The sequence below is a fragment of the Gymnodraco acuticeps genome, unplaced genomic scaffold (assembly GCF_902827175.1).
Source record: "Gymnodraco acuticeps unplaced genomic scaffold, fGymAcu1.1, whole genome shotgun sequence".
In the NCBI taxonomy this organism is placed as follows: Eukaryota; Metazoa; Chordata; class Actinopteri; order Perciformes; family Bathydraconidae; genus Gymnodraco; species Gymnodraco acuticeps.
In genome coordinates this window covers 3,788,784-3,802,310 of record NW_022990274.1, presented here as the reverse complement: position 1 = coordinate 3,802,310, position 13,527 = coordinate 3,788,784, and the positions used below count along the sequence as shown (strand labels likewise).

Below are 13,527 nucleotides of genomic sequence, written 5' to 3'. Positions count from 1 at the left end.
TGACCATTGTTTCAAGAAAGACGTGGAGCTACAGTAGGAGCTGTAAGCCTGAGCTGAACCTTCCCACCTTAAAGATATAGTCTGACATTTTGGGAAATACTTGGGCCTTCTTGCAAAGTGTTAGATGACAATATTGATTAACAAATAAGCATAACGACACATAAGTACATGTCCTTATGCTTATTTGCTAATTTAGAACAAAGATAAGAAATAGTAAGACACATAATTGGCAAAAAAACTTTATTTTACAATCAAATAAACAACATAAATGAAAATATGTTCATAAGTTACATTATATAATTAACGAAAACAAGTTAACGCTGAACTGAACTACCTACCTCAACAAATAACATAGAATACAAAATGGAAGAGGACATAACATCGCAGCTTACAAGTCAGTAGTGTTAATTTCGTTGACTAAAACTATGACGAAATATGTTCGTCAACGACCTTTTTTTCCATGACGAAAACCAGACGATGACGAGACGGCACCGACGTCAGTAAACAATAACTGCAACGAAATCATCATGCAATATCGTCGACGAAAAGTGACGAGACGAAAATGTAGTTTACTAAATAAAAACTATGCCAAAATCTGTCTTTACTTTCGTTGACGAAAAATGAGGAGACGAAATATTATCAAAGATAACAGGCTTGTTTGAGACGCGTTGCGGCTCGCCTCGAAAGTAGACGAGAGTAGCCGATCGCAGCCGGGGGAGGTCTCAAAAAGCTCGCCTGAAGTCGGACAGCTCGGAGTCGGCTTCGTCTTCTTCATCTTCTTCTCCGCCTTATTCTTCTTCTCTCGGTTTTTTGGCGGATTACAAACAACTTTAAGGTGCATACCGCCACCTCCGGAGTCGGCTTGACTCGGTTTGCATTTATAAATAATGCACACGTGTTTAATCGTTAATGTCAGATATGTACTAAGTAAATACATTTGTTCCTGCTCAAGATTAGATTCAACTTTATTGTTATTGCACATATTACAGGTACTGAGACAACAAAATGCAGTTTAGCTTCTAACCAGGTGCAACAAGCAGTAAAGTGAAAAGTAATGTACACAATAGACAGAATAAAATATAGAATGAATTGAATGATGAATACACAGTGAGGGGTATGAATACACTAGATATACACAGCAGCCTGTGAGCAGTATGAACAGTGTGTATGAATATGCTAAGATATATAAAGTATGAAAACGGTAAGCAGTGCAAGTATAGTATAAAATATATGGATATTAATTTCATTATGATAAACATTGTGGAACAATGATGAAAAATGGGAATGGATGTGGCGACGTAAAACTGACACAAAACAACAACAAACTTTTGACGAGCCAATTGGAGAGTTTAATCACCAGCACGTGGTAAAAACCACCAATGAGCGCTCAGCTCGAGATACCAGCGAGTCGTTTCCCATCAAGCATTTCGCTTCCGCAGCCCGTGGAGAGGAACTGCGCCGCCTCGCCTCGCTCTCAAGGCTGCGGCCGTCTTTGTCCCGCGAGATTTCAACGTCTCATGTAGGCCGGCCTCCAGAGCAAGTCGGACAAAATGACTAACCATCATGCAACGCATTAGCAAGACGTTGATCGCAACTGCGCAGGTCTGCGCAGGTCTCGCTTGTCTCAAACAAGCCTAACGGCCCGTCTACACTACAGGCGTCGAAAAAGCTTGAAGCTGGGCGTGTCTGAAGCTTGGCGATTTTTTGCGAGCAACGCGACCAACAACCAATCACATGAATCTCCCGCCCCCGACATACAAAGCAATAGCAATTTTAAAACGAAGTAAACTGGATATAAACTCCACAAACAGGCGAAAACCTACCAGTTTCACCCACTGTCTCTGCCACCTCCCTCCATGCCTGGTTCCTCCGGTTTGTATCCCGGTAAATAGTTCTGGTCGGAAATAACCGGGTGATTTGCTACCGTAATTTCTCGTTTGGAATATGAGGAAATGAACTGCGGTCTGGTTCTCCCAGCTTGCACGCGGTTTGATTGGCTAGCGCTTGTACTGGCGGGAATTGCAAAAACGGGATTTGATTAGCTGACGCCAGCTTCGAGCAAGCATCGACGCCGATAGACGCTCGCGATGCTTGCAACGCCTTGCCATGCTACCCACAATGCAGTTCGGCGAAGTTTGAAAATATCCTACGTCACCCCATTCAAATGAATGGGCGAAGCGTTGAAAGCATTTTTTGACGCCTGTAGTGTAGACGGGCCGTCACGTTACATTTCTGATCAGTCAGTTTTTCTCCCAGCAGTTCCATTTCCGGTGCTGCGCTGGGCAGCAGCTGTGTGTCTGGGCTGCGCGCGGCGGCACATTTGAATTACACCGGGCAGCGGCACACTGTGAACTGTCAGGAAGACTCGGGTCTAACTCATGGTCTAACTAACCTTATTTAACAGAAAATAAAATGGCAACAACAGGGCTTGGGAGCAGTGGTCGCACTCGCGTTAACCGAATACCCCCCCGTCAGCGCGAGTGAGTGATAAATTGTGCACTCGACGGGTAATAATGGATTATGACAGAAATGTTACAATCCTGTCCGTCAAAATGACTGACAACGAAAAAGTCTAACGCCACCACTGCTTGGGAGAAAGAAACGATGTGATATTTGGGCCCATTTTCGCTACAATGAGGCGGAGATAAAAAGCGAATGCATTGTTTCATAAGAAGGGAAGCAATGTGGCCATAACACAGAAAACACCACAAACCTGAGCAGATACTCTCTGCAAAGCTTCTCAATCATTCAAACTGAGTTTTTCATCAAATAAGGACAAGATATAATGTTATTTATTTATATATACTAAAATGACAAAGTATTGGTTTTGGTTAGACTAGTTTGACTGAAATGTTCTATATAATCTGATGACTAAAAAAGACTCAACAGTTTTCATTGACATAATTAGTTTTCTTTGACTAAAATATGACTAAAATGCTCAGACTTTTAGTCGACTAAATCTTGACTAAAATAGTTACTGTTTTAGTCGACTAAAATAAGACTAAAATGCTCAGACTTTTAGTCGACTAAAACTTGACTAAATAAAAACAGGATGAAGGTGACTAAATATGACTAAAACTAAAAAGGAAATGTAACACAGGACTAAGACTAAAACTAAATTTAAAAAATAGCTGACGAAATTAACACTACAAGTCAGTATCCACAACTTACATGTTGATCATGCTGCTATCCACAGCATGATCAACATGTTGCCATGGAATACATTGCAGTGGACAGTAAGGATTGTAGCACCCAATAATGTAAAAATATCTTGAAAATGTGAAATCATGTGTACATGATCTAAGATGTAATAAATATTAATAATAACTTGACCAATAATGTCATAAGATGTTGTGACTGATAATGAAATAACATAGGTAATAAGAATAATCTTTCTGCATTTCAAGTTACATTTGAAACCCTTTTGGAAAATTCACAAGATCCAGCTTGGAGACCCGTTAATTTGTATACAGACCACCTTATTGTTAAACCAAAATATTACTTTTTTAGAACGGACTTATCTGTTATCAATATAGTTGGCAGTTATTTTGAAGTTGACAATTTAATAAAGTTTGTTGCTTTACTAAATCAAATTTAGTTTTTGGGGTCGATGCTTGAAAATAAGTAGAATCCAAACCAAAGAAACATTACATTATATATTTTTTGGTTTCAGTTTTGGTATGGAACTTGGAAATTCTGGTCCTGATATTACTTAGTATCAGATTTAAACTGGAAAAGTTTACAGAATATTAAGTTTGTCTCATATTGATCACACATAATTCCACTAGATGGAGCCAGTTAGTGTTTAATGTATCACTGTGTGTATGTACTGTGGTGTATGGCCTCCTGGTTTCCAACCCATTAACCGTCCCCGTGTCTTCAGGTGAAGACGTGGCGTATGAACATGTTCACCCTCATCCAGCTGGGGTGCATCGTGGCTCTGTGGGTAGTGAAGTCCACGGAGGCCTCGCTGGCGTTCCCCTTCGTCCTCATCATGACGGTGCCGCTGCGCCGCCTCATCCTCTCCCGGATCTTCGAGGAACGAGAGCTCCAGGCGGTAAGTTTGGTAACTCTATGAATGTTTGAACCTTTGCCACTATAATCTGATCCCACACCGCCTCAGGATGCATATTTTCCAGCAGATTTAATTTGAGACGGATCTTGGCGTGTATTCATATCTGTCTAACATCACTCCTACAGATGAACAACCAATGATTTTATCCTCTGAGATCACGGACAGCTTTCTCCTCGAAATATTTTGAGATGATTATGCACATATATTTTTGCCGTGTGTTCAGACCACAGAAAGACTCACAGTTCATCCTGAAACCTGGCTCCATGTTTTCTTGGTTAGATCCCCTAAACCCATACATGTCAACACTGTCAGATTAAAACCTTCCTTGTCCAAAATGTCCACTTTTTCAGGAGCTTGAATAAATAGCTTTGTTCTTAACTTGACCACCATCCTCGGTATGTTCAGCCAAAGGTCTCACGAACCCGGGGCACTGTAGAATCACACTAGAGCAGGCCTTCAAATAAAGTTAAAACACAAAAATTACCAAAATTGGACCTCTATGATGTCAGATCTCTAAACGTTCCCCTATATAAACCAGAAAACTGTGTAGGTTATTTTGTTATTCTTTACTGTGTTCTTCTTGTCAAGGGGTGGGTGAGGGATGCAGAACCCAAACAAAGGACAAAAGAGGCATGCAGGTATAAATCAGACGTAGCCAGAAAACAAGGAACTATGAAAGACCGAACCACACCGGGGAAACATTGATGACAAACCGACAGAGAACACTAGGGAAGACAGGGATAAATACACACAGGACTAATCAAACTGACATGACACAGCTGGAAAGCGTAGCTAAAAAAAAAGGTTGGGGGAAGATAATAACAAAAAAATAAGAAATCCCAAAGACTGGAACAACAAAAAGACAAGACACAAGGGGAATTTACATTTAAAAATAAAACACGAAACAAAAGTTCATGACACTTCTCTATCAAACTAATGTAGGTACCAAATATTTCTTTATCTTTCACAATTTGTTTGAGGGGAGCAAAATGTATATTGTTCACTTTTCATTATATGTTTAAACTTTTACATTTTTACAAATAGCTGTATAGGCTAAATTTGCTAGCTGCTGGATGTAGCTTAAACTTAAAGACTTCAACGTTTGAGAGAAGTATCAATCATTTCAACTAACCCTGTCTTTCAAAATGAGCAGTTTAGCTGTTTATTTATGCTAAAGTCCACTCATGAAATCCACCTGGAAGTATACCAAAACCCACCTTTCGTATGGTCTCAGTCCGATGGTTCAAACTAGTTCAAACTAGTGGCCGATATTCCGCATTTGACCGATTATCGGTATCGGCCTTTTTTTTAATCAAATTGCCGATAAAACTTTGGCTCTGATGCGGCCGTTTCTCTGGCTGCAGTCACCACTCTGTGTACACGAGCAATGTCCCGCCCACAGCGCTATCTGATAGGCTATTACTGAAGATTTTCCGGGCGGGAGCCAGCCAGAGAGGCGGGACATTCTCAGAATACAGGCAGGTGCGAAGAACGCAGACACAGACTGAAGCAAGCAGCAGCGCTGAGCGGCAGAGCCATACATGTGTTAAACCAAAGTTCAATAAACATCCCTATCCCCTATGCTGAAGTTGCAAAAACACCACGATCTTATGATCCAATTCTATCAGTTTCCCAGTTACACAGGGACGCGGGAAGTCAGTCAGAGTTGGGGGTGCGTGCAGCGTCTCGCAGCGGAGTAACTGTGGTGCGGAGGGGGGGGGGGCTGCAAGTGGAGCCTCGCAGTTTTTCAGGTTGATATGTGAAGCTCATTAGCTAGCAAATGTTTAGCAAAATATTAGAAGTGAGGCTACTAGACTAACGTTAGGTCTACTGTAATAGCCTCACTTTTAATAGTTTGCAAAACATTAGCTAGCACTAGTGTTTTGCAGTTGCTAGCAGCTTATTGGGATTTTATGCTAGATAGACAGATCTAATAAATTAAGCATTATTGTTAGTTAAGCATGTCAGCCTGCAGCCCCACTTCTTGTCTCTCTCTCTAACTCATTGCAGATGGCTGCACTAAAGAAAAGGGCACAGAGAGGAAACCAGTTGTAAGATGTTTAAAAGTTCATTAAACATAATATATGCTTAAATGCATTTCAAAGAAGTTGTGTTGGAGTTTGTGTTATTCTACATTTTGACACCAAGATTTTCTAATTTTACTGCAAATGTATATCGGTTCCAAATATCGGTTATCGGTCTCCTTGATTACTAATAATCGGTATCGGTATCGGCCTTGAAAAAGCCATATCGGTCGATCCCTAGTTCAAACTGACAGCTCTCAAACCAGCCCAATGTGCATCTGAGTTTGTTTAAACAGCACACACCAGGTTAGGTGTGTAAGCATCTTAAGATGCATCATTTTGACCTTTGAGCATGCATGAATAAAAAAATATTTATGAATATAAATCACTGAAGAGCGATTGTCTTTTCACAGCTGGATTGCGACGAAGATTCTCCCAACTTTGACGAAGATGGACGAGATGAGTACGACGAGATCCACATGCTTGTGTAAATTAAATTGGACCCAGCCAGTAGGAATTCCTTCGCCCTCAAGCTCCGGCCAATCGGAGCCTCTTCGGAAACCTCAGTGTCTCTGGGTAGCGGGGACAAAGAAGCTATAGCTGGATAATGACTTCTTCTTCTTACCTTTGTTTATTCCAGTTTTGTAAAAGGGCACATCTCATGTTAGATCTCTGTGGTGGGGGTGGTGTGTTAAACATCATGAGGTCAGAAAAAAACCCTACTTGAAGTGCAAATCTAGCTCTAGCAAAAAACTTAACGGAGATAAACATTTTATCCAACTTTTTATCCTATGGATCCCTTTATTTACCTTGGGCATAAGTGCAATGATGATGGTAACCTACTACATTATTTTGGTCCTGAAAAAAAAAAAAAAATAGAGTATCTGCTTTATTTCAGCAAGCATATTTTCCTCGAAATTCATAATCGTTACGGTGAATATTATCTTTACGCTGAATCTCAAACCACTGCCTGTGTATTTTAGCTGCCTTTTTTTCCTTTCTACTACTGCCATTGCCTATAGGTTGCAATGATGTGCAAACAAGGAGTTAAGTAGTCCTTTTCCTTTCTGTACAGACTTTTAGTAATGAGCACTTTGACTGGGCAAAAGTTCACGTTTGTCGCTGCCAACCGAACTCCCTGGCACAACGCCTTCTCTCTTAATGTAGTCTCCCCTCCAAGCCAAATTCTCTACGGAGACTGTGCAAGCCTCTTTAAGGGGTGTTACTGCACTTTGTTAGGTGTTTAATGCCCAAAATGCCATTCCACTGACCCCATTATAGTGACCTTGGATGTATAAGTAAATAGCTAACCTTATTTTTCTACTGTGTTGTATCTATTTATTTATTCTATGACTTTTGAATTAATGCCATCCCAGATTTTGAGTGAGGTTCTAACCTCCAAATAATTCAAACTGCTGTTAGAGTTTGTACAAAACAAAAAGAACATTGTGTCGGTTGACACATTCAGTCATTATCCACGCATTCTTTCATCTTCTCTACGATATTTCCACGCCGTGGTGCATTTTTCAGAAATGTCATGAATAAAATAAGAACCCACTTGACTGGAAAAGTATAGGAACTAAGCAAACACACAAGCACTGGGAACGCCGGGGAACAGTTGAGTCTTGGCAGGATTGTATGAATGATGCATTGTACAGTAAGACTGAGCTTGGAACTACAATGTACCATCTGTGTGCAGAGCTGTTTCGAAAATACCCAGAGATTTTGTTTTCACCTACTATATTGCAAGCCCACTGTAGATTTTTTAATAACCGTTCAGTCACGACACCTGTAATCAGAAACCTTCTTCTGCCACACAGAAACGCCATCTGTTTGACCTACTGTACATAGCAAATACACACATTTTCTTAAGATACTTAACCTATTAGAAGCCATTTATTCCCAGACTTGTGAATCAAGAAAAATAAAAATAGATCCATGTGATTTAACTAAAAGGCCTTTCCACTCAAAATACTTCATTTTGGAGCGTTCTATTAATGTTGTAGTAGAGATGACATTCTAAAAGGTGTGAGGTACAAAGGATGAAGACATCTAAAGTAGAAGGTTTCTTCACACCGTCATATTCCCAAATTCAATATTTCCTTTTTTATAAATGACATGTTTGGAGTGAATAGTATGCAGAATCCCTTTATCTTTTATTTGTATACCTCTCATTTTGCGTTTTCACCTCGACAATGTATCTGCTGCAAAATATAACTACATGTAAAATAGAATCAGTAAAGAAACATGTGTTTTTCTTTATTAAACAAGTAAACAGAAGAGCATCTGAGAGGCCTTTTTGCTTTTTACCTTACTAAATGGTCGAATAGACCTTGGAGCGAGGGTCGGGGCGAAACTAACGGAAGTGATTTCAAAACAAAAGCACTCGTTTGCTTGCAACTGTGATCATATATAAACAAGGTGAATTTAGCGATCACAACGAAAACGACCAAGACACACATTGAGCCCAGAAAACGAATGTTATTAAGGGCTGTAAATATAATAAGCATGTGTCTAAAATAGACAACATTGTTAGGAGATTTAAACTATACAGCGGTTCAGCACTGCGGTCACTCAGCCGTCTCTCGCGTTTGTTTTTTCGAATCAGTAGCTCTTCATTTTTTTCAATGAGTGATACAAATATTTTGTACCACAAGTTCTTAATAAAACTGACACTGTTGGACTCGGTACTAGTTTGACTGCTACCAGATATACAATGAAGTACTTTTACTGTGTACTTTGTGAGTAATCCTCTGTGAGTCCCCTCCTTAGTAGCCTACATAATGCATGTTTTTCTGCTATCTTTGATGAATGATGAAAATACAATTGTACCATTAGTTCTTAATGAAATTGATACTGTTTGACTTTGTATTAGTTAGCCTACTACTAACAATACATTGACATACTTTTACTGTGTATTATTTGAGAAATACTCTGTCAAAGTCCCCTGCTGAGAACAAAATCAACCCACTTCTGCTAAGTTTGATGAGGGAATTATATTTTGTTTTCCATTAGTTCTTCGTGAGATTGATCCTGTTGGACTCAGTACTAGTGAAACTACCCCCACAAGTACTATGAAGTACTTACTGTGTACGTTTCCAGTAATCCTCTGTCAATGTCCCCTCATGAGAACAAGAATTCATGTTTTTATTTTAATAAGCATTACAAAAGTATTTTTAAGAGGAAATGATAGACATGATATCAGCAATACTTCCAGTCAGTACTCCAGCAGCAGCATTGTTACACCTTGGAAAGTCTTTAGAGTCTGGCCTGGATAGCTGGTCACAACTGTCCTTCAGAAAAGTGACACACTCTGTCACTCTGGTTGGCCTCTTATGATGCTGCTGTCTTTTAATATATGATTATTTCTCAGCCGCTAGTAATGACACAATCAATGGCCCAGAATTGTACTTTATAAACTATGAATCTTGGTGCTTGAAGAAATACACACTGGCTAAGCCGGCCAGGTTATATATTTATATATGCCTTTTTTGGAGCCCTTTTTTTGCAATATGTATTAAAATGTCACTAGTTATTTAAACAAACCACTATCTGAGGATAATACAAGCAACCATAAAACGCCCTTTATCTAGAGAGCCATTGAAGCCCAAGAAGAATTTATCCTTACACAAATCTTTTCATCTGCTGTATTAATAAAGTTGCCACGTGTTTTCAAATTCAAGTTAAGGCACTATCTGTGCAGAACATTAAAAATATTCTTCATTTGCAGTATTTTATTTGAACAGTGTTCAGAAAGACTGGATCAATGATATGCTATATATAATATGAATATTTGTATTAACTTCAACCAAAGTCAATTTAAATAGCGGGCAAAAATGGGTTAATTGCCATGCGGTGTTTGATATAGTTTACGTTCAATTTAAACTATTTTAGGCAGAAAAACGTATATAGACTAGGCCAGGGGCGTCGCCTGGACCTGAAAACATTTGGGGCTTAGCCCACAGTGGCGACGGCCACATGGAATTTTCTACTGCAACACTCCCCACACGCAAACAGAGTACACCCGCGACAGTTACAATGAAGGCTCGATAATCAGCTCATCGCATATAGGCAGGGGTAAAGTGCTATTTTTTATGAGTGGGGGGCGGACCTCACCTCTTCTAAGGGGGTTCGGGGGGATGTTATTTTTTTAAATATTGAAGTTAAAGGGATCAATCTGGCGCACTTTGAGAGCAACATTAAGAGATCTATGGATACATCTCTCAACACCCATATGAAACAGAACTGTAAACAGATTTACTTTTTCTTTATGGATATTTTACAAATCACTCCCTTTTTAAACTCTATTCTTGTTTTACTGCCATATAGATTATAATGATCATATGAAGGTGTGCCGCGGAAATAATCTTTTGAATAATTTGTGACCAAACCGTTTGAGACACACCAGCCTTTTATAGTCCGGTTGAATCTAACCCTGGTGCGTTTAGCCGCTTGGTGCGGTTCATTTGGGTCGGTGTGAATGTAGTCCGAGACCTCTGAAGTGAACTAAACAACCGGACTCTGGTCCGCTAAAATAGGTGGTCTCGGAACGCTTGCTTGCGAACTCTGGAGCGGTTCATTGCTGGTGTGAACGCAGTCCGCACCAAAACATAGGAAGCGTAGTATTTACGTGTCACAAGAACGCGGAAAATCTTTAGCGAAAGAGTCTTTCAAGACATCCGCGGTTGTTAATTTAAAGAGTGAAGCAGAATTAAGTGTTGAACAGTGTCGTGTAAAGTAAAAATGCTCCGTCAACTACATAAAAGTAAGAACACCTGTCGTCGGTGAAACGCCCCTCCTTACTGCAGAACGTCTCTCATTGTGTTATAATGTTTTTTTAACGGACGTTGTCTGATTATATAATCATATGCGCGGATCGCTAGTGTCTGTTGATCTCCAGATTAACAGCAGCATGAGAATAACCTGCCGAAAGTGCCGATGCTCCATAGCGGAGGCTCCGGTAGAAATTGCCGGGATTTGCGTTTTTACCCCCTTAATGTCTGACCAATGGTTGAACAGCATTTCCGTGCACATGACTTGTGTTTAAAGTTTATAGTCAGGGCTGCACATAACTGGTGCGTAGGTGCGCATGCGCACCTCCACCAAAAAAAGAGCACTTGGTCATTTGAAAAAAGGCGCATTTGCGTACCAACATTGAGAGAGAGAGGGAGAGAGAGAAGGGAGAAGAGAAAAGAGAGGATAGAGAAGAGAGAGAGAGAAAGAAAGATATTGGCGAGTTGCATATTAACTCAGGGTCGGCCCGTAGCACTGGCTAGATGTTCGCCTAGGGCGCCAGATCTGGGGAGTCGCTGCGCTGGCAGTTCTGGGAGGGAAAAAAACATTTGACTGTTGGCGCTCATCCTAATTTTCGGCCTTGATGTAACAACATTCATAATTAAGTAAATGTAACACTTTTTTCACCCCGGTTACACGTTTCATTTGCCCTGTACGATGGGCGCTGTAAGTGATGAAAATGGGGGATGTTGGCTTATCTGGCGCCCGCAGCTCACAGCCAAAATGCGAGTGAGCGAGGGAGAGAGTGAGAGAGGGAGGGTGCACCGGTACCGGCGCTGTTGTTATTAGAATCTGGTGCTAGCTGCTCTAACGGAAGAAGAAGATGTTTCTACAATAATGTGGAGGGAGAGTCCTCTCCAGTCAGACTGAGAGGCTGATAACTACAGCTCAGTGAGGTAAAGGACTCTGAGTGTTTAGATAGTTCACTTTAGTCTAAGTTATCTCAGTGGGTCTCAAACGGTTTAGTCACAATTTATGTAAACACATATTTCCAAGGCACTCCTTTATAATTATTGGGATAAACAGGTTTGAAATCATTTCAATATGATAGTAACCAAAAATATCATTTAAAACTGGAGATAAAAAAATATGCATAAATAAATAAATGTTAAGGTAAAATAAGATATGAATGAACAACACAAATAAAATAAGTTACATTAATTTGTTATTGGCTATGGTAGGTTATTGGTTATGTTCACATACTTATTTGATTACATCCACTTGTCTAAGATGATAACAGAGACTTTCGACCCAAAACCAGCTGTTGACTTGTGGATGCAAGCAGCTAATCGCAGACTCAACCAGAGAGAAAGAAGTAGGCCTACATCATCAGCTACCATGTCTGACAGAGAGGAAGACAGTCAGGAGGGTAGTGATGACAGCTTGTAGGATTACTGGTCGTGCTAATGTTGTCTTGTGTTCACCTCTGCATGTGTGTTCACCTCTGTGTGTTCAGTGCCGTGTGTCTGGCAAATAAAGACCCCCTCAAAAGGTACGGTTTATTTCATTTTAAGGATGAGCACCAAGCAACATCTCCAGGTGCTCCTTTCAGAACCGGGGCAAAAAAGTTATGTGCACCCCTGTTTATAGTCCGTTTGAGTTTTGCCCGTGTGACCGCAAACCGCAAACCGAACCTTCTGAAAAATGAAACAATGTAACAAACTGTCGTCTGGTGCGCACCAGAGAAGCGGACTATTGGTGTGAATGCAAGACTAAAGTGAACTATCTAATCACTCAGAGTCCTTTAGCTCACCTGAGTCTCTCAGTCTGAGAGGAGAGGACTCTCCTCCAGCTTGTTGTGGAACAAACAGCTCCTTATGTCCGTTAGTGCAGCTAGCTAACCAGATGCTAACAACACCGTCCCTGCTGGCACCGGTCCCCCTCTCTCCCTCTCTCCCTCTCTCTCTCGATCACACTAATGCGCTATTGCCACACACACACAGAGCCGAGCTTGAATGACACAAGCACATGTTTATTTCCATGCAACTCTCTGATTGGTCTGGTGTCATGCCTCTGTTGCATTCACTGAACACGGGAAATTACACTCCTACCGTCCTCTCTTGTGTCATGATGAAGTTCACGTAAAGCACGGTCAATGTATTATATTATTGAGGGAGAATTGTCCGGGGCTACAGAAAAAACATTCGGCCAGGGGACGCCACTGGACTAGGCCCTTTTTACTAATTTACTAAAGTTTTTCGTGAGAAATCTTTTCAAAAGTACACTTTTTTTCCTTTTGTATTTCAATTTGAAATGTTTGCACACAACATTATTAATGTATACATTTTTATCAATTTTTAAAAATTATGAATCCATTTATTTTATTGGATTTCCTTGAGGCTGGGGAAGATATCCATCATGTAGTTCAACATGCAAATGTTGTAATGCAAGTAAGTATAAGTATAACATGGAAAAGTAAATAAAATAAGTTTCATAGGAGGTTGTGGATTTATTTTCTCTCACCTTGTAATTACACAATCAAACAATCTATAATTTAGCTCTGGCCTTCACTCACAAAAAAACATTTGGTTGAATTGGAGACATTTTTCGAAGCTCTATTGACTGACATGCAATGACTGGGACTGATGGAACATTCTGAGGAATGAACTAGGAGTAGAGAAATAATCCTATTTA

General features: G+C 40.2%; 1 protein-coding gene across 1 annotated transcript in view; it reads left to right on the top strand.

Moving 5' to 3' along the window:
• The window catches only part of LOC117549488 (anion exchange protein 3-like), a 121,055-nt gene extending 110,792 nt beyond the window's left edge, over positions 1 to 10,263 (top strand). Inside the window, 2 exon segments of the mRNA XM_034221453.1 lie at positions 3,884 to 4,057; positions 6,513 to 10,263. Of these exon segments, the coding sequence (XP_034077344.1) occupies positions 3,884 to 4,057; positions 6,513 to 6,590 (252 nt within the window). The 3' untranslated portion in view covers positions 6,591 to 10,263.
• The last annotated feature ends 3,264 nt before the right edge of the window (positions 10,264 to 13,527 follow it).